The 21930-nt window shown below is 44.2% G+C and overlaps 1 protein-coding gene across 2 annotated transcripts in view; it reads left to right on the top strand.

Moving 5' to 3' along the window:
• Window positions 1–17545, top strand: part of AKAP8L (A-kinase anchoring protein 8 like) — a 35784-nt gene extending 18239 nt beyond the window's left edge. For both annotated transcript variants that reach the window (XM_053294200.1, XM_053294199.1), the window contains exons 7-13: window positions 3893–3947; window positions 5000–5108; window positions 5719–5860; window positions 6280–6385; window positions 7038–7168; window positions 14785–14880; window positions 16351–17545. In XM_053294200.1, coding sequence (XP_053150175.1) covers window positions 3893–3947; window positions 5000–5108; window positions 5719–5860; window positions 6280–6385; window positions 7038–7168; window positions 14785–14880; window positions 16351–16686 — 975 coding nt within the window. In that variant the 3' untranslated portion in view covers window positions 16687–17545. The remainder of the gene's footprint in view (window positions 1–3892; window positions 3948–4999; window positions 5109–5718; window positions 5861–6279; window positions 6386–7037; window positions 7169–14784; window positions 14881–16350) is intronic.
• The last annotated feature ends 4385 nt before the right edge of the window (window positions 17546–21930 follow it).

Genomic DNA, 21930 nt, shown 5'->3' with positions numbered 1-21930 from the left:
TAATTTTCCTTGAGGCTTTGTTTTGAGTTTTCATTATTTGAGTCCTATAAACTATCTGAAATTTGCAGGAAAATGTGTTGTATAACCTTCTTCTAAAGAAACAAAATGAGGAGGGGCTGCATGTTGCTGTCATCTGTTGGAACAAACAGGCTACGTTTCGGTTATGCAGGAATGTTTAAAAGACAAGACTGGCCCAAGGCACAGATGCCTGAGATTGACATGGGTACATGATCTCTCCTCCCCACCCACCCCAGTTAACCACAGATAATTCATCCTTCTTAATGGAACTCAAAACAGGCTACCTGAGAAAGCTGCTATGCTTCATAGTAAAGTGTGCCATCCAGTTGGTGTCGACTCCTGGCGACCACAGAGCCCTGTGGTTGTCTTTGGTAGAATACAGGAGGAGTTTACCATTGCCATCTCCTATGCAATATGAGATGATGCCTTTCAGCATCTTCCTACATCGCTGCTGCCCGATATAGGTGTTTCCCATAGTCTGGGAAACATACCAGTGGGGATTTGAACCGGCCACCTCATGCTTGCTAGGCAAGTCATTTCTCCGCTGTGCCATTATGTAGCTATGCTTCATAGTAAGCACTTTGAAATGATTGAATTGGTGTATACAGTATCTTCCCATTGTTTGAACAGATTGAGGTGTGCATTCCTTTACAAAATACGTTGCATAAATATATCTTCTTCCAAATACTTACTATCTTAATGTACAGTATTGCAGTTGGTACAAATTCTTGAGAGCCCAAGAGCTGGAATTCTTGGTCATAAATAATTAAACTAAGGAAAGTTTCTGGTTTGCTGTGGTTGAATGTTAGGCATTAATCCTTTGCAAATTTATCCTGAAGGAAGAACATAAAATAATTGCCTTTTTATTTAATCAACCATGAGGGTATATTTTTGTTTTAGGTAATGTGGATGAGTGGGGTCAGTAGCCCCAGAATACCTCACGTTGAAATATGGAGTGGGAAGGAAAGGTATTGGCTACTTGTGTTAGTTGCCAAATAGATAAGACCTCATTCTAGCTTTAGTCAGATTACATGGGTACCTAGCACAGTGAACAATCAAGATTGTGCTAATACCCTCATTCCTGAGGGATGTCATGCAGGTCATGATCAGACCGTGCATGAAAGCACCTATTGTAATAGAACATCCAATGTGTGGGTATCAACAGGTCTGAGTAAGAGGTGGGCTTTTCAAAAGGGTTTAATGCACCAATGCCATCCCTGTCTCCCTCTGAACATAGATGCTGTGTTGTCTGCATAGGCTTAAGAGCTCCCTCTGACAAGAGGACATAGAGTCTGATCAGTGTGGAATTGAACACAACCATCTTTCAGTCTGAACAAAATCATTGTATACGGTTTTTTATTCCTATCCACATTTAAAATTGGTGCCAATCTATGTTCCCTCTAAGGCATGCACGTGTGTGTGTGCACGCTCAGTAAAAATCCACCCTCTGCTCAGTGGATTCCAGCAGTCTTGCACTGTGCTCCGATTGATGGCTGCTTAAAGTTGCTTTCCCCCCTGCCCTTTCCCCACCGCCGCTGGACTCGCCACTCCAGCAGAGGCACCTCTGCTGCCGGACAAGCCTTGTGCTGCAAGCGCTAGCCCTGCTCTGCCCGGCCAGCCTCGCATGCTTAGCAGCAGCAATGGTAATGGCGATGGCGGCAGCTGCATCTCCTCTTTGTGGACAAGTGCGCTGCCTTCTCTCCAAAGGCCGCAGGCCAGCCATGCGTTGGGAGGAAACATGCAGCGAGGAAGTGGCTGCTTGCTTCTCAAGGCAGAGCTGTCAGAGTGGGAGAGGCGTTTTCCCACTCTAGCTGGGCCAACACAGCAGCAGTGCTGCAGGGAGAAAAGCAGCATAATCAAATAGAGCTACCCTCCTCACTGCTGTGCTGACTCTGAGGCTGCCCCAGTTGCCCATGGGACCTCCTAGAAAAGCCCCAAATGGGAAGAGGTGCTGAAAAAGTGACACGTGGATTCCAAAGAGAAATATCTAAAAAGACAGACAGGGAAGTGAGAAAATGCTCATCTAAGGCAGATTCAAAGGCAGGTCAGATTCCATGGCTAGTGAGCTGGCAAGGCGGAGATGCGTGTCGGTAAACAGAGTTTGATCAGGGCTTGCTTGCTGCCCTTGCTTTTTGAAATCCGCATCCCAGAGGCAGCCGGCAAAGCAGCATCTTGTAAGGATGGCGTCTTTTCACAAAGTTGCTCTGTTTCTTTCATTTGGGAGGGGGCGAGGAGCAGCACAGCGGTGGGGGAGTACTGCTTGCCCCCAGCCCTGCACCCTCCTAGGGACTGTCCTGCTGCTGACTGAATTTCTTGAATACGAGAGCTGTTTCAGCAGGTATTTGGAGTCCTTTTACTCTGGTTTTCACTTAGCAGCAGCAGCAGCAGCAAAAGAAAAAAGTTATAACGCGTGAATTACATTTTAAATTAGAGCTTGATGGTTTAGGATTTCTTGTCTCAGAAAGCTTTATGTTCCTTCTCTCCTGCTGAAACGCTCATCAGCAATGGATCTGCTACAGCTGTGGGTGTCTTTAGGGTGTGCTACTGTGCTTATTTGAACCTCCATCTTATGCATATGTACATCCGCAGTTGCATGTTCATGAGTGTGGAAAATAATGTGCCCTGTCTGCTATATTGAGCCCCCCCCCCCCCGCTTGCTGGTTTTAGCGCCATCCTGCTGCATATTTGACTGTTTTGGTTAATATTTTTAATTGCTATATTTGGTTTTAATTTTATGCCTTGAAGTGATTTTCATGCAAAGTATAGGTTTTAAATATTTTCATAAAACAATAAAATAAGTAAATAGTACTTAATTAAGCTGTTTATATTGTGAAAAAACTCTTGTAGCAGTGACATACGGTACTTATTCTTCAATACCAAGTTGGTTGCTCAGATGAGGATGCTGTATGCAGAAATTGCAGGATGAGGAATTTGACATACAGCTTATTTTTTTACTGTTAATTAAAAGCCATTTCAGACTAATCATTTTAAGAACTACTAATGCACGCTTTTTGAGAAATTATCTTTGTTGCTTGTAAAGAAAATTTGCACACTCAAAGTAAATGAAAACAAAAGTAAGGTATTGAATTGTCTAATGGTGTAGTTATCAGTGCTTTGGGTGAAGGTAAACATTTTCATATGTTTATTTGAAATTTATTCATATATTAATTATGGGGTGTGTGGTCGTATCTATAGTGGCACATAATGCACATGTGTGCACACTTCCTTGATACTGCCGCCCAGAACAAAACTCATTCCTCTCACTGATGGAAAAAATTAGAGGGAACACTGGTGCCAATACTTGGATTATAACTGAAGAGTATGTTAAAACGATTAAAACAGTATTTAATTAAAAGCCTGGGTGAACAAATGTGTCTTTAAAGATTTTTTTTTTAAAATTGTCAGAGATGGGGAGGCTCTTATTTCAGCAGTGAGCGCGTTTCAAAGCATCGGGGCAGCAACTAAGAAGGCCTGTCCCCAAGTAGCCACCAGATGAGCCGGGGGCAAATGCAGATGGGTCTCTCCTGATTATCTCAATAGGCGGGGTGGGATTCATGATGAAGAAGACAATCTCTTAAATTCTGAAGCTTCCACTACTAATATTTTTTTAAAGTGCTTTTTAGTGCAGAGAGAAACTCTTTTTATTGATAACTAAAACATGAGGGATAATTGTACTCCTCTGAATTGGAATATTAAGTAAATGGCATTTTTTTGTTAACTTTATATGCAGTCATTGTTTCTTGCCTGAGCTCCAAATCACCTTGGTAACTAGAGTACTACTGATAGCTCATGAAAAACTCATTTCCACATAGGTGATCACCTTGACTATAAGCAAATGCAGCTTTATGCTTTAGTGTCTTTAATTGCCTTTTAGGAGGGAGAGGGAGAAGGTGGTGAGGATGAAGAAAGAAAAGGCGATTCTGAGAAAGGCAAGTCCAAATGTGCATGTGTATAGGTGCTCTTAATAAGGATTTGATTTTTTCATGGCAGTAGAATATTTCAGTATAGGTGTCCATAAAGGCTTATAATGTGGAGCCAATTAAGTTAACTAATACTAAGTTTCCAGTATTTGCATGTTGTTGAGGAACTGAACTAATACAGTTTTCCTAAAGGCATGCATCTTGATTTTCAACTAGTTTGCTTTTTGATCATGGCACACTTATCAGATATGGATTTAGTAGTATACTGAATTGTACTGGAAGGATAGCGCCTCTTTCCTGGATCATATTTATTATTTATTATTTTATTTGTAGAGGTAAGCCATAACTTTTGATGCTAGCTGTTCCCAGTTCCAATGTGGCAGAAAATGTGCCGGTTGGCTGTGGTGCATATAAACAGCAACACTTAGACCTTTTTGAGGGCTGGCGTAGCCTGAAGACAATTGTACTATGTGCCACTATGCTGCAACAAGACTTGTACAGAGGCATCAAGCCCAATGTAAATCTAAACTGTAACAAACCCCACCCTTCATAGGAAGCTGCCTTATACCACCACGTCAGACCGTTGGTTCATCTATGTTAATATTGTCTATACAGACTGGCAGCAGATCTTTGGGGTTTCAGCCCTACCTGGAGATGTCAGGGATTGAACCTCAAACTTTCTTCATGCAGAGCAGATGCTCTACCACTGAGCTACATCCCCATTCTTTGTCGTCATAAGGAACTGCAAGAAGATTTCTCCTTCATATGTAGTATTCCCCACTTGTCTATGGAGGAAACTTATCTTATTATCTTCAGTATAAAGAATTGATCTTATGCAGCCCACAGTTCATTCCCCAACATGTTCTAGTCACTTTAAGCATGTGAAGATTTTTAGGCTGCAGTTATGCTTCCAGCTTTGATTAGTCTCCAGAAAGCTGTAGTGCTATCTATAAATTGTAGTGTGTCCAGAATCTGGGGATCTAGAGCCATCTAGAACACTAACTTCAACAGGGTCCCTAAAGAAGTATCCGAAAAATAAAAACTGATCTTATTGCATGTAGGAGCTCTGACAATTCAAGAAGAGATCAGTCAAATCAAGCGCAAGTTGCAAGCTGGTAAGAAAACTCAAGAGAAGCAGAAAAAGAGATATCGTGATCGAATGGTGGAAAGGTAAGCATCTTTAGAAGACTGGATATGCTAGTGGGTAGACAATGGGCTTAGGATATGTGAGGTGCTGTTGTATTTAAGAATCAAGTTACTTAATTCTTTTAACATCTTCATATTAACTGTATAGTAGCATTACCAATTCTTGCCAAGTTAGTTGATTTTTTTCATATTGTACTTTCAAGAATATATCAAAGGTATTGCAGTTACAAATCACTGTTATGATGATGATAAAATAAGTAAACCAGGGCCATTCCAGCTCTCTACATCACTGCTGAGTTCTCTGCTAGAAGTCTGTGCAATTGGAGGGTTTTTTGTTTTTGTCTTTTGTAAGGCTGCAAGGGATTTAAGGTTGGAGAGTGATTGGTCCCTGTGGCTGTCAAGTCATGGTTTGATGACAGCCCATCTACAGAGGATAAATGAGTGAGAATTAAGACTTCAATATTGCCTAACACTAAGCAAATTGTAGTTACATATGAAATCTCTTGTGATGCAATAAACGTATGTAATTAGTTGATCTACATAAAGTAAAAGTGATAGTTCTAATGATCACTCTGCCAAAACAATAGCACAGCTTTGTACTGAAGCTTTTTCTTTGCATGGTGTGCCTTAACAGGATTCAGTTTGTATGTTCATTGTGCAAATATCGTACTTTCTATGAGGATGAGATGTCAAATCACTTGGAGAGCAAATTTCACAAGGAGCATTTTAAGTTTGTAGGGACGAAGTTGCCCCAGCAGACAGCTGACTTCCTCCAGGTGAGCCTTTTAGTATTTTGAACAGTTTGCTTCCATTTTTCCTGAAGGATTAACATACAGAGAGAGAAGAGCCTACTTTATAATTCTTGATACATTGGTCATTTGGCTCTGAAATCTGAGTAGGTCAAAAACAATTTTTTTTGTATGAATATGGCTAGAGTGTCGGCATCCAGATTTTAGTTGTAAGAAAGGACGGAACATATTTTTCTGTGCGCTTACACACCCACATCATGGCCTTAGTTCTTGCTTTCATTTCTCAGAAGTGAGACAATGAGAGAGGTTATAAAGCATGAAAATACATAGCTTTGGAGGGGTAGGGATGGAGTCATAATTGTGACTTACTCTGCATTTTTTCAATATAATATTCTGCACTTCCACAGTGTTTGAGTGTTCATAAGTTGTGTTTTCTTACAATGCAGGAATATGTTGCTAACAAAACAAAAAAGACAGAAGAACGCCGTAAAGCAATTGAAGATATTAATGCAGTTATACAGCAGATCTACAAAGACCAAGATCTTACCCAGGGTCTGTATTAGACTACCAGTGGTGCAAGGTTTAGTGACAAATGCCTTAAAATTCACCTATGAAGTGAATGGATTTGCTGTTCTTTTTTGGATGGTAACTCTTATTTACGCACTTAAAGAGACTTTGAATAGAGCAAACACCCTACTATTATCTCTGTTGAATAAGAAAGATGGCCCTAAATGTGGCTACAGCTTGATAAGTATTGAGTGTCCTGGGTTTCTCCCTCTGAAATAGTTGCAACACTGTATTAGTAAATTGGTAGTCCTTTTGATATATGTATGCACAAGCAGTCATAGCATATACTGCTTCTGCATGCATATATTGAAAGGACTACCAGTTTACTAATACAGTGTTGCAACATACTTTTATTCTGGAAAATATGTCTTGGTTACAAGTAAGAACCTTTCTTTTCCATTGTCTCTGGATGGAATCCTTCACCTTCCTATACCTTCTCCTCATATCAGTTGCTTTCCACCTTCCCATTTTCATTCTGTTCTATCTGTATACTTGCAGCCAGGTTTGTAGTGTAGCTAGCAGTAAGCCAAGGTATCTGCAATGTCCCCAGTCGTCTTAGATAGATAGATGCTCTTTTTGGGGAATCATTGGTGGTGTGGTGTGTGTAATGTGTGTGAATTTTCTTACCTTTGCTCAGATATAGGTATGGAGCATTTTGTTAAAAAAGTGGAGGCTGCTCACTGTGTTGCATGTGACCTCTTCATCCCAATGCAGTATGGCATTATTCAAAAACATCTGAAGTCGCTTGACCATAATCACAACCGCAGAGTGAGTATGCAACTGCTGAAATGAGTATTGACAAACAATGTAGAATAGAATGGTTGTTGCATGGTTGAACCTCTTTACAGCAAAAACAGATGCATGCTAAAGCCATTGGTTCACATAATGTACATGTTAGTGCTTTGACTTTTTTCATTTGTAATAACATTTTAAAGAGAGCTTACATGGTCTCAGCCTGTAATACAGATTTTAATGACGCTACATATCTTTTAAGCAGTTCTTTGGCTACAAAAAGCAGCTCTTGCTCCCTACATCAAACTTGTAAGCAGGTCTCTGTCTCAGAAATGTGTTGAGTTAAATTTTGGGCCAAATAATGCATTATTTTAAATGCACTGTTGGCCCTTGTGTGTTTGGCTTTTTTGTTTGCTAAATAGCAGCCATGGGGGACAGTCAAAACTGGGGCTATGGTGGGACGGGGGGAGAGAAGGGATTCAACTATTTCCTCTCCACTGCAGTCAGTTTGAATTTTCCACCACAGCTGCTGTTTACAAAAAAGTCAAGTATACCAGGACCAATAATGTGGTTAATACATATTTATTTATTTATTATATTTATATACCACCTGCTTGAGATAGAGATAGATATTAGGGCTGTGCACAGAACCACGGAGCTGCGGTTCGGCACTGGCGTGGGGGGCTCCCTTTAGGGTGGGGGAGGTTTTACTTACCCCTCCCGCTGCTTTCCCCCCTCCAGCACGCATATCCTCATTAGTAATTGGGGCGGCAGGATACCTCCCTGCCGCCCCTTCCCCCACTTGACTGCAAAAGGCTGCAAAAAGCAATGTGGAGACGAGAAGCGCGCGTGTGACGTGCACACACGCAAAAGGCTTTTTGCAGCCTTTTGCAGTCAAGCGGGGGAAGGGGCGGCAGGGAGGTATCCTGCCATCCCAATTACTACTGAGAATATGTGTGCTGGAGGGGGGGAAGCGGCAGGAGGGGTAATTAAACCCTCCCCTGCCCTTAAAGGAGCCCCCGCCCCAGTCCCTCCGAACCCCAAACCTCCCATGTCTGGACCGGTCCGGAGGCCAGTAGAATGGCCTCCGGACCAGTCCGGGCACATCACTAATATATCTATCCATCCAGCGTGTTGTAGTGGTTGAGTGCTGGACTAGGACCAGGACCCTAACCCTACTTCACAGAGTTGTTGTGATGAGAAACCTAAGTATGTAGTACACCACTCTGGGCTCCTTGAAGGAAAAGCGGGATATAAAAGTTGATAATTTTACTTTTATTTTATATATTTATATATATATTTATATATATATTTATAAATATATTTATATATATATATATGTTTTATATATTTATATATATTAGAATATCTATAGGCGGTGTATATAATCCACCATTATAATCCAAATTGCAACCAATACAAAATAGAATAAAAAAAATTAAAACACTACATATGTTAAAACATATACAATTAAAACTGCATATGAAGTTTAGCTCTTGGTAACCTGAAATGTTTGGGTTGGAAACAGTTGGTCAATACACCCCTTACATAGCAGATGTGTGTGTTGTGGCAAATACCAATATGTGAAAGGGAAATGTATCTGTCAACACATAGTGAATACATGCGAAAGAGTCATAGTTCTTCGACGTGGTCTCTGTGCTTTACACGAATGGGCTTTGCACCTGCACAGAGACCACATCGGAGCTTCCCAAGCTAGAGTTCTTAACTTTTGGCGGTAACCCCACCCCCTCAGTGTATAGGCGGCTGCGCGGGCTTCCCTCTCCAGTCTTTCTTCGTCTGCAATTGAAGACACATCCTTGAGCAACTCCTTGCTAGATCTTTGCTAAGTACTGCTTTATTACCTTTCCCCCTATATTTCTGTTCAGTACTCCCCTTCGTTAGCATTTTTATTTCTTCCTCGGTAACACCCCCCCTTCCCTCGAAGTTTCGTTTTTCCGTCTTGTGGCCTTTGAGCCCAGCGTGCTACGGCTTCTTTCCCTCCGTTTTTTCTTCGGTACCTTCTTCGGCCTATGGCAAAGACTACAAACTTTAAGCAGTGTGGTAGCTGCAAATCTAAAATCCCTTCGACCGACGGCCACAAACTCTGTCTTTTCTGCCTGGGTGAAACCCGTAAGGTTGGTTCTTGTCTGCATTGTGCGGCCTTTACCAAACAGGCACGCAAGAATCGGGCCTCTCGACTTCATTCTTGGCTTTGGGAATAAGCGTTCAAGGGTACGGGCTCGGACAAACTGTCCACTGTGCAGGCCTTGTCCAGTGCCTCTCCTGCAGCCCGGGGCTTACAGCCTGTTTCGTTCCCTCCAGGAGTCTCAGCAACCACTCCCAAGGCGAATATACCAGTCGATCCCGTGGCTCGGGCTTTGACATCAGTACTGAGGAGTTCGGTGGCAGTGTCGATCTCAACGGCAGCACTGACTGAGCCATTCTCTGTCCAGCCAGCCAAAAAGAAAGAGAAAGGACTGTCTCACTCCCTTGGAACCACCAAAAAAGAAGCAAAAGTCGATGCATGATACCAAACGTTGATCCCGTACTTTACAAACGGATACTATTTTAGACACCGATGTGGTCTATGGTTCTAGTCTTACGATCCCATATACGAGTCCGAGCATGACTCTGAACCCGAGGAACTCCCTCCGGAGCAACTGTGCCGCTGGGCCAATCAAGACCTCGAAGCTGCTCTGGAGTTTGGATGAGTGCTACACCAGGCAAGTGGAGGAAGAGGCGGGCTATTTCTGCGCTCATCAGGAGGTTTGCCAACGCCATTGGACCTCGACCACCGCGGAGCCGCCCCTTTAGCGTTCTGCATCTTCTCGCCCTTCAGTACCGGCTTACTCGTCTTCGGCTTCAATCCCGAATCCGCCTTTGGGACCGACAAACCTTCCTCCTCCGCCTCAACCGCGAACTACATCTCTCTTACCACCACGGGTTCCACCTAGAAATTCACCTTTACAGGCAGCTACGGCCACTATCGCCCCGGACTCCAGACCAATTCCTTGGCTCCGAATCCGGCTGCCTCCACCTCCGGTTTCGACCAACTTGTCAGATTCGTCCTCAGATGAGAAGGGCCCAGAGTCATCCTTATCCGACAGAATATCATTGGGCTCCTCGCCTCCTTCTCTCCTGTTGGATCCTAGGCCTAAGTCTCCATCGGAAGATTTCCAAATTTACACAGACTTTGTCTCTCGTATGGCAATTTCCTTGGGAGTCCAACTTTCTCAGGGGGATAAGTCCGAACCTGACCCCCTGTTCCAGCTGATCCAAGACAATGCCCGTCCATCAGTACCGCTCCCATTGAACCCATCCATTCTCAAGGTGGCCAAGGCCTCCTGGACCATGCTTTCCTCTCTTCCCCAAACATCAAAGAGGCTTGACTCCTTCTATAAGGTTCACGCCTCGACAGATCAGGACGACTCCTTTCTGAAACAACACCCATCTACCAATTCTATTGTTGTGGAGTCTTCCCTCTCTAAATTCCGGGGGTATTCCTCCTCCACCCCACCCGACAAGGAAGGAAAGAAATTGGATACGTTTGGAAGGCGTTTGTATTCTATTGCCTCTTTATTAACAAGAATCACAAATTACCACGCCTACTACGCCAGGTATCAGTCTTTTCTTTGGGACCATATTGCCCCCTTTCTGGACCATCTCCCTGAAGAACAGCAGGGCCCCACCAAAGTTTTCCTCCGTGAGGTCTTCAGACAAGAGCTCCATGAAATTTGCCACTCCATGGAAGGGACTGCTAAAGTGATGGCGACCTCTGTCGTGCTCTGTCACCACACCTGGCTCTGATCCTCTGGCCTCATGCCCAACGCTAGATCCAGGGTGGAAGATCTTCCTTTTGATGGCTCTTCCCTATTCAGAGAGAAAACAGATGATACTCTTCAAAAAGTACAGAAACTTCGTAACACTGCCCGTTCCATGGGTTTTCAACAGTCCACATCCCGTCCTTATAGAATGCAAAAGTGGCAGCAACAACCATACTCCTCCAAGCATCAATACTATCAACCTCAGGACAAGTCCTTTCGTTCCACCAGATACCAGCCTTACAGAAAGCGTTCTTACTTCACCGGATCCAAACTGCAGCAGCAATCCACAGGATCTCAGTCCCAAGCCAAAAGACAATGACTTGCATCCTCCTCCCCGCTGGGGCACCAGACTCTCCCCTTTCATTCCCACCTGGGAAAATATTACCACGGACTCCTGGGCTCTGACCATCATGAGGGTCGGTTATGCTATAGAATTTGCATCCACCTCTCCATACAACCCTCCACTACCTACTCCGCTCACCCCTGCTATCTTGGCAGAAGTCGGCTTTCTACTCTCCAAATCTGCAATAGCACTGGTTCACAATCCATAGTCCCCAGGTTTCTACTCCTGTTACTTCACGGTCCCCAAGCCAGACAGCTCCCTTCATCCCATCCTGGATCTCCAGGAGCTGAACTCCTACATCACGTACCAGAGGTTCCGGATGGTCACCATTCCTACTATCATCTCCCTTCTGCACAAAAACCAGTGGTTCGTCTCTATAGACTTCAAGGATGCATATTGTCACATCACCATCAGACCCCAGCACTGTTGTTTCCTCCGCTTCCAAATAGCGGACAACACTTACCAATTTCGCAACCTCCCCTTCGGACTGGCATCTGCACCCCGAGTGTTCACCAAATGCATGGCCTTGGTGGTGGCAGCCCTGCAACAACAGAAAATTCACATTTTTCCGTTTCTCGATGACTGGCTTGTGGTAGCCAGCAACTCACAGTCTCTACTCAGAGACCTTCACACAGTCATCAACCTGCTTTCCAACCTGGGCCTCCAGGTGAACTACGAAAAGTCGAAGCTCACCCCTTCCAGAATGATAGAATTTCTGGGAATCCGACTCCATTCAGTCAAAAATATTCTTACCTCAGCGCAGAATTCAAACTATCCTGGACTTGTCATTCCACTTCCTCTACCACCCACATCAGTCAGCACGAACAATTCAGTGCCTATTAGGCCACATAGCTTCCACCACCTACGTCCTTCCTCACGCCCAGCTACGGGCCAGGACTCTTCAACACTGGTTCCTTTCAGTGTTCTCTCCACACGGGGATTCCCTCACCAACACCCTAAGGATCCTGCCTCGGGTCCTACACTCCCTTCTGTGATGGATGGACCCTGCCAACCTCAGCGTCGGCTCCCCCTTCCAGCCCCCACGTCCCGCCCTTCTACTCTCCACGGACGCATCCATGGAAGGTTGGGGTGCCCACGCCAACAATCACAATATCCACAGCATCTAGTCCCCAACCAAAGCTGCCCACCACATCAATTATCTCGAACTGTTAGCCATCTTCAAGGCCCTAAGAGCCTTCCTCCCCCTGATACGGGGCTCCCACATCCTGTTCCAAACGGACAATACTACCGCCAAAGCTTACCTGAACAGGCAGGGCGGCACCTCCTCCAGCTCTCTCCTATTCCTGGCCATGGAAATGTGGTTATGGTGCATTTGCCACGACGTCACCCCCCCTGGCAGTGCATATACATGGCCAAGACAACGTCATGGCGGACAGACTAAGCAGGACTCTAACAACATCACACAAATGGCAACTACATCCCCTCATGCTCCACTCCCTCTTCTGCTGCTGGTTCCTCCCAGAAATAGACCTCTTCACGTCGGAGGCAAATGCGCAATGCCACCAATATTGCTCCAGGTCCGGGATTGGACTCAATTCCTTGTGGGATGCGTTTGCCATGACTTGGACGGGACTCCTAGTCTATGCCTTTCCTCCAATTCCTCTACTTCCTTGAGTCCTTCAGAAGATAGGACCGTCCGCATTGCATACTCAATGCCCCTTGGTGGCCCAGGAGACCCTGGTTCCTCTGCCTATCCAACCATCGGTACCACCACTTCCCGCACATGCCTCACCTCCTCTCCCTGCAAGGGGGTCACCTTCTCCATCCAGACTTACAGCGCCTCTATCTCACAGAGCCTCTATCTCACAGAATAGTACAGGCCTTGCGTAAACCCTCTACTGTCACCTTCTAGTCCCACAAGTGGACATGCTTTCAGAACTTTCTAAAGGACAGGAGACTACCGTACACTCAGTCTCTGTAGAACATGTTTGTTCATATTTACTGTCCCTCAAGGAGGCCGGACTTAAGATGCCTTTGTTGCGCGTTCATCTCGCAGCCATAGTGGCTAACTCCCCGCCGTCCACACCATCATGGTTCTAACACCCTATGATCAAGCTTTTCCTTAAAAGACTCACTCACCTCTACCCAGACCCACCGGTTATGGCCCCGGCTTGGGACCAGACCTTGGTGCTCTCCTCCCTCATGTACCCTCCCTTTGAACCCATGGCTACAATTTCTCTCAATCTCCTTTCCTGTAAAGTAGCCTTCCTAACGACCATCACTTCAGCCAGGTGGTTCAGTGAACTCAGGGCACTTAGAGTTGACCCGCCACACCTAGTTTTCCACAAAGAAAAAGCCATCCTTAGGCCGGACATTCCCTTCCTGCCGAAGGTAGTCGCCTCGTTTCACCGCTCCCAACCAGTCTCCTTACCTGCATTCTTCTCAGAGCCATCAACTGAGGCTGAACGACGTCTCCACACTCTCTACGTTCGCAGGGCGCTCGCCTTATACGTCGACCACACCTCTGCCTTTCACACCTCCAACTCTCTCTTCATACTCCACTCTGGACCTAACAGAGGCAAGCAGGCTTCTACGCAGACTATATCCAGATGGGTGGTCCGCACAATCTCCCTAGCATACCAGATTTCCAGGAAGCCTCTCCCGCCCTCCATCAGGGCACATTCAACGAGAGCGGTCGCGGCTTCCACTGCCTTTGACAGCTCCATTCCTTTGGACGTCATCTGCCAGGTGGCTACGTGGGCGTCAAAACATTCCTTCATACAACACTACGCCCTAGATGTCCAAGCCAGAAAAGACACAGCGTTTGGCAGGGAGTTGTTACAATCCATCTTTGCCTGATCCCTCCTCCAGGTGAGCATGGCACGAGTGCAGCTTGCTCTGCGCCCATTCGTGTAAAGCACAGAGACCACGTCGAAGAACGACAGGTTGCTTACCTGTAACTTGGGTTCTTCTAGTGATCATCTGTGCTCTTACATGCCCACCCATCCTCCCCTCTTCTCATGTCTTTTCTGCTAGTCTCTTTCAGATTGCGGACTCAGAAGACTGGAGAGGGAAGCCTGAGCAGTCGCCTATATACCGAGGGGGTGGGGTTACTGCCAAAAGTTAAGAACTCTAGCTTGGAAGCTCCAATGTGGTCTCTGTGCAGGTGCAAAGTCCATTTGTGTAAGAGCACAGATGACCACTAGAAGAACCCAAGTTACAGGTAAGCAACCTGTCGTTACTTGCAGCAGCTCAGCACAATGTACTTTTTTAGACATGTCTCTTCGCTACTTATTTGGACATGTTTTTCCCCTTTGCATTTTATAATGTTTTACTAGGAGATGTCTGGAATGTTTGTCACATGAATATATTCATATGAAGTATAAACTTTCTCTTGGAAGGTTGGCTGTTAAGGAAATAGGTTGGCTGTTAAGGAAATAGCATAATAAGGAAAAGTGATATGTAGATAATGAAATAAAATAAATTTGATTCAGATTGATCTCTCTACATGTTTTGTCTTCCAGGCTATGATGGAACAGTCTAAGAAATCATCATTAGTAGTTGCAAGAAGTATTCTTAACAATAAACTTATCAGCAAGAAACTGGAGCGGTATCTGAAGGTAAACAAGCATATCATTCTGGAGTGCACAACTCAAATAGTTCTGAGGGCCATTTGTATATTTTTACTAAATCAAGGAGGCCACATCACTACACTGATTATGTGAAAGTATGAGGCATTTTTTGCTGTTTTAACTGGTTTTTAATCCATTTTTTGTGGACCCCCCACTTTCTCATCCTGCTATGCTTTTTTTCTATCTGAACTGTTCTGTAAACGACCACTTCTTTTTCTTCTCTCCATCCCATAGCACAGTCCTTTTTAAAAAATTATTATTTGCTCTATACCTTTGAAGGTCAGCACTTTCCTCTTCTCCCTCTGTCCCACTCTGTTCTCTCTACACTTCTGTCCCGCCTCTTTCTTCAGTTGCTCTTTCTACTGTGCTATGTGTCCTCCTCCCATTCACTCTCTGCTTCTCTCTGAGTTCGGCAGCAATTATCCCAGCAATTCATACCATGAAGTTGCCTCAGATGCAGGTGGACCATGTAGCATGGTTGGCAGGTTACAACATCCTTGAAAAACTAGTGCCAACCTCATCATGCAGCTCTGAATCTAGAAGGTGGAGGAGCAATGTAGGGATAGTGATATAGATACTGCCTCGTCCCCACAGACACTTCTGATGGGCCTGGGCCTAGAGGTTCCCACAGCAGTGTGGGAATGAATTGCAAACTCTGGGTTTCTAAAATGAAAGTGGGGAGTTTTTAATCTGTGCCAGATAGTGGAGATAAAAGGCAAGAAATGTATTTGCGCTTTAATGGAGAGTCTTCAGGAGACCTTATTACAGGACATTATCAAGATGCTTGTTGGCTAGAATTCCATAGACCCTAAGAATGATCAATCTATTTTCACTGTTATTTGAGGCTGTTCATTATTATTTCTGCTGATGAAATAACAGGGATAGAAATTGCTCTGGCTGTGTTAGGCTCTGTAGCTGCAAGCAGTTCATCTTAATGCGATACTGAAGCTCTTTAAATATTTTCATGTATGGGCCTCATAAGAAAATTTAAACTTGCTCATGCAACTAGGCAGTTGTGTAGTGGACAGTTCTTTACAACAAGTAGCATCCAGACAAATGCAGATGCAATTATCCCACCCACTTCCTTGCTGCACATCCCATAGTTGCCCCCCCCAAAAGCTGTTACTGAGGATCAAAGGACCCTTGTAACAGTATGAGATGTAGAACAGGTGGCCACAGGGAGAGTAGGAAATACTTACAAACTGGACAGGCGCATCTTCTGTGAGCAGGCAGAAAGGGTCTCTGCCTGGTTTTGGGGAATTCCCTTCTGCCTCTGCAGCTACCTGTGCTGCATCTCATGCTATTGCTAAGGGTCCCTCAAACCTCAGGAATGGCTTTTTCGTGACTCTGGAGCTGCAGTGAGGCAGCGGCAGGGGAAATGACTTCCACACTGTGGTTGCTGGTCACTATGAGGAGTTTCTAACAGCAGGTGCCATGTGGCTCTGTCTTGCCTTACAGGGTGAAAATCCCTTCACAGATGATCCTGAAGAGAAAGAGGAACATGAGGAAGGTGAGGCAGGAATGAGTGGGAACACAGAGGAGGTAGCAGCTGAAGGTGAAGGAAACAAGGTTGATGAGGAAACCAAAGGTGATGACAACCTGGATGAGGGAAACCCAGTTGTTGAAGGTAGCGCGGAAGACACAGGTGATGGAGGAGGAGGGGAACTTGGGCAAACCGAGGAGCAGGACTTGAAAGCATCCCAGGAAGCCCTTGTTGCTGAGCAGGAACAAGAAGATGAAGAAGAAAGAAGAGGGGTCATACCTTCAGAGGAGATGGAACCACCTGATGAGTGAACTTGCAAAGACAACCGAAGCATTTTGAGACTTTGCATTAAACCTTTTGAAATCATAACTGTATTTGTGACACTACATGGCACGTGGCTTTTGGTTCTCATTGACTACATTTTCACCTAGTTACAGCACTTAAAAGCCTTTATCTGTAAAGTGTTTTTGGAAATAGCTTTTTTAACAAAATCTTCATTGTATTAGCTTGGTTTTGTGCAGTACAGTTTTTAGGTGGCTTTGTACTAGGAATATACCTTTTCTGAGTAAATACTCAAACCCAAATTGTGTTAATCTGCTTGTACCATGCTACAACCTTGGGGAGTAAATGTCCTATAACAACCTTCTCCCCTCCTCCTCAATCCCTTTGTATATAGTTAAATTGTTTTTGTTCTCTCCCCATTTTGTCTGGAAATGTCAGCAGCAGAATTCTGGGTTTTAAATTCTGCGCAATTGGAGTAACTTCCATGCAGCTGTAGCATTCTTCCATTCTACCTTTTTAACTTTCATATACTGCAGAAATACTGGAGTCAGCACAATAGTTTTGCAGTGCTTTTATTTAAGGGTGAATTCTTCCAGTGGATGGAGATAAAGCATTATACTAGAACTACCTGTGTGCATGGGTTTTTGGAAGCAGCAGCAAGGTAATGGATGTGCAAGAAGCCTCAAACAGAAATCGCTGCAGCCTGGCATACTCTTAAAAGGCAATTCAGCATTGCTTCTTTTGAGCTGTTTGTCCCAATGTTGTGTTGGGGACATCACTTGCCCTGCTTGCCTTGGATTGCTGTTCTGTAAATGAAAGCTGTAGTAGCCCATGTGAAGTCTACTGATGAAGAGTGTTACAGAAACATTAAATATTCCCTTCAATCCAGTTCTTTGGCAGTTGTCTCATTCTAAATCATGGTACAACTAATTCTTAAAGGTGCAGTACTGTTCCACTGTTTTGTTTTTAAGCCGGGCAGTAATGCTGTTGGTCTGTTTTAGTTCTTTCCCCACCCCCTGGGGAGTGTTCACAAAGCAATAGTGGTGCAGCTACCACTGCTCTTGTTCATGCTCCATTTATTATCTTGCATTTCTTTTTATGTACATTCTCTCTTCCCACAGTGGAATCTCAATGGAACTGAAAACAGCTTATTTTGTTGTTGTTAATTGCTACATCAGACAAAACAGAAGGGTGAATGAAGGCGTCATTACATACTGGGATGGGGTCTTGCTGTCACACATTCTCCTGCTGCCTTGAGCACCTAGCACCTGGTGAGAGACGTGGAAGAAAATATGAGTAAAATATTGAATCAACAAATAGAAATGCTGAATGAGAGTTCAGACTAGTTGACCCTTAAACATATCTGATGTCTCAAATGTTCATCACAGTAGCTATGTCTTCATTCTGGATGACAAATTGTATGAGTGTTTGGTGTACTGAGAGATTCTAGTAGAAAATTCATATCTATGTATCTGAACTGACATCATGAACAAAGTAGGTTAGTTCTATGGGAGAAGAAGAGAAATAAAGTTCTAGTACAGCTGTTAGGTTTTTGGGAGAAATACATAATTGATTATTGCCATACTGCTACTCAGCTATAACAGAAGTTTCTAGTTCTTACATAGTGCTGCTGCCTTAAAACCATTTAGACCTATGTCTGACAGTATGTAATTATATACTGGTGGCAGCAATGTGGGTTGCAAAAAGATGGCAACTGTAGTGCCAATATTCCCTTTGATTCATGTTCTAGGATGGTGTTCATCAGAAAGCCTAGATACACTTCTAATAAAATGCCCAGTAGCCTAATATGAATTTCCTCTTCATTATTGTATTAACAGCCAATTTATAATGCATAAACTTGTTTACTTGGAAATAAGTGTCTGAATTTGGTGGATTTTGCTTCAGAGTACTTGGGTGAAATTACATATTGTGGGAATATGTTGAAGCAGATAGGGAGTTACCTCAAGTTGTCTGTGGGGAGCAAGGTAAGAGGTGACGGGCAGGCAGGAGTGGGGTACTGAATCAGCCCCTTGGCTGCCTGCTTTCCTCCACAACCTCTCACTGCCCTGCCTTCCTCCTTCAAGCTGGGCAAAATAGCCTTGGGGAAGTGGTTGCAGGAAAGAATCAGTGAATGATTTAAAGAAAGGATTAAACAACCCCCCTGGTTATCATCTGCAAATATTACTCATCCTCAGTCATGTTACCTTGTGCAAGCAGGCTTGAGAACCTATATTACCAGGGTACTATAATAAGAACTTTTGCCTTTGTCAGCCTGAATCTGTGCATGCTTATTTGGAAGTAAGTTGCGCTGAGATTACTGAGACTCCTAAATTACATGGGCAGAGGATTTGCAGCTTAGGCTAGGCCTTCCAAATGATAGCCTTCAAAAGTACTTGACTAACACTTTCCATTTCTGAACCTATTGTCACCACAATTGAGAGCTCCATCAGCTGTCCTGCTGCCTTATTGCTCTATGATAAAATGGAGCGCTATACCTCAAAGCAATAGACTTGGACACGACCACCTTAATGCTCTTGTTCTCTCGGCAGCTGTGCTTTCCACATCACCAGACTGTGAGTAAATTTGAAGGTCCAGATGCAAAGGACTTCTGTACCTTTCAAAAGGCACACAGAAAACATTCCCCCAGGTGCAGCTTCTCAAATGGTTTGGTAAGAAAAGCTGCATGGAATAAAATTACCTCTTCTATGCACTTCTTAAATGCCCACTCAAATCTGATTAGCTACTGACAGGGAAGAGCCAAGTTACTATATGTTACTGCTTTAGAAATGGGTGGTCCAAGACAATGAAAAGCTCTACTGCTCCCCAAACCTTGTCAGGACAGGCATATGGGCAGAAGAAAAGAGCTATCCCTAGAGAGTTGGAGGCTTTACTCAGTTCAGAAGAACAGCAAAGCAGTTTTCATTCTGAGGCAAATATAATTGATCATCCAGAACCCCAGAAGGTGCTCTCCTTACTGCTCTACACCTTCCATTAATTGCACTCTAGTTTTGGTATTCAGATGCAAAAAGGAAGAATGTGATTCTATCACTTCAGGAAATGTAGGTTGAGAGCTGAATTCCAGGGGCAGCTAGAACACTGGATTAAAGGCCATGATTATACTCTAATTGCCCCGTAGGGAATAAATGCGATTTCCCTGCTGGTGTCATACTTCTCTGTTTAGGCAACACAGCAAATACTTCTGATCCAGTATGAAAGGGAAATTCCATCACATATGGCTTCTCTCATGGTAATAATGCAATGTGAAAAACTGTACCTGGTGCAATTCTCCTTTCTATGCCGTCTCTAAATTGCAGGCACTTTCTTAAGGTCTGGGCTTGTTGGCCCTTTAAGTTTCTCCTTTCCAGTGTGTGCTCATGATGTATGTACATACCTCCTTATTCAAATACTGTATGAATTAGCCTTTTGCTTGAATGTCATAGCTGTGTTGCTGTACCAAATGTCAATTCTGTACATCTGTCGTTTTAAAAATTGTTATCCCTTGTTATGAATTAGTGTTCTGTCTATATAAAACTGGTCTAAATCAAGATGCACCTGCCCAGTGATGCTTCAAAAAGTAGCCAAAGCATTTATTACAGCTGCAACTTCAACCATGTGTGTGTCTTGAATTTTGGGAGTTTTCGTTGCTTTCCAAACTCAGCAAGTAGCATTTATTGAGCTGCAATATTCGGTGTCTGACCATTGCTGGAAAACCTAGACTGCACCCAATGGGCTGATTTAAATAATTTAGTTATGAAGCTTTTGTCTACTGTTTTCTGATGCACCAATCTGCACCATGGAATTCAGGCCACATGTGATTTGGTTTTTGTAGGAGCTGGTCTGTAATTCTTTAGGCAACAGCAACTTCAGCCAACAAACCTAATTTGATTAATAACATGACTAGACAAATTAGTGCTACTGCTGTTGAAAGAAACAGGCTTTTTCAGACAATAAAATAATCAGATTTGCTTAATCTTTCCTTGTTTAAAAAAGATTTTTCAAATATATCTTAATGAAATGAAGCTGTTTCACAGTTAGGTTTCATCTTCTAATCAACTGTCTTACCAAACTATTGAACAGTTAACTTCTTGACAAATGTTTGATTTCCTGGCTAAAGAGAGCTAGCTGATAAGCTACCAATGGTTAACTTTATCAAATTGAGTACATGCTTTCTGTGTGGAAGAGCAGATTGGTGAAGGTGAGTATGTCATAGAGTGAAAATTCTGGCACTGTGACTTTTCTCCCTGTCTCTATTCCAATTGGAGACTTCTCTTGAATGGTAGATGGGAGAAAAGTAAGACTTGCCCACACACTCTCCTGTGTGACCACCAGATTAACCTCCTGATACAGATGTTCACAAAGGTGGCAGGGGTTCCTAGAAGCTATTATGGCTTGGGAAGATTCATACATGGTCATCCTATTTTCTACTGTGCTCCTGTGGAAGTTACTTGACCAGGACCGTTTAAAGTCTAGACTAGAACAACGTTAAAGCCCCGGTGATGGAACATACAACAGCTGTGAAAAAGAAACACCTGGGATAGTTTGAAAGTAGATCTTAAGACAAGGCTCAGACCAGGGGCGGCAACAAACTTCTGATTTATCTCCTAAAGCACAGTTTCTCAACCACCGGTCCCTGGACTGCTGCTGGTCCCTGAAGGGTTGAGCGCCGGTCCCTGACTGGGAGTCAACCCCCCCACCCCAACAACTGCAATCAAGGTACTCACTTCCTCAATTTTGCACATGGCACGGAAGAGGTAGAGGAGGAGTATCATGGAGACACGGGACCCTGCTTCCGCCTTACCTCCACATGATGCTGAGATCTTCCTACAGCTATATTTATCTTTACAACTTCAAACTGTATGCGGCATGCGGGCATCGAGGAAAAGGTATGGCAGTGGGCTCCACTTGAAGGGCTGCTGGTTCTTGCATGCTCATTATTTGCAGTCAAAGGATGATTGATTGAAACCCAGCTCCCTGTTGCGGCCAAGGCACCTTAAGAGGAAACCCAGTTTCCCTCTTGCATTGGTGGGGTGTTGTGGTCCCTTGGCCCCCTGTAACCACCTGGTCTGTGGTCCCCTTTGTGACCTCGCCAGGGGATGGAACCTCTGGTTGGGATCATGCCGTGGTGAGGGCTAAGCGGTGGAGGGAGAGAGGAGTGCCGCCTTGGCTCAGGCTTTACAGAAAGGGAGTGCAAGCGGACCTTCTTCGGGGAGGGGGAGCAAGCACACGTACCAAGGAGGGCTAAGTGGCGGAGGGAGGCGGTGTGGTGCAGGGGA

Source organism: Hemicordylus capensis, chromosome 2 (assembly GCF_027244095.1).
Source record: "Hemicordylus capensis ecotype Gifberg chromosome 2, rHemCap1.1.pri, whole genome shotgun sequence".
In the NCBI taxonomy this organism is placed as follows: domain Eukaryota; kingdom Metazoa; phylum Chordata; class Lepidosauria; order Squamata; family Cordylidae; genus Hemicordylus; species Hemicordylus capensis.
Note: the sequence above shows the minus strand (reverse complement) of the source record. Positions and strands in the feature narration are given on the sequence as shown.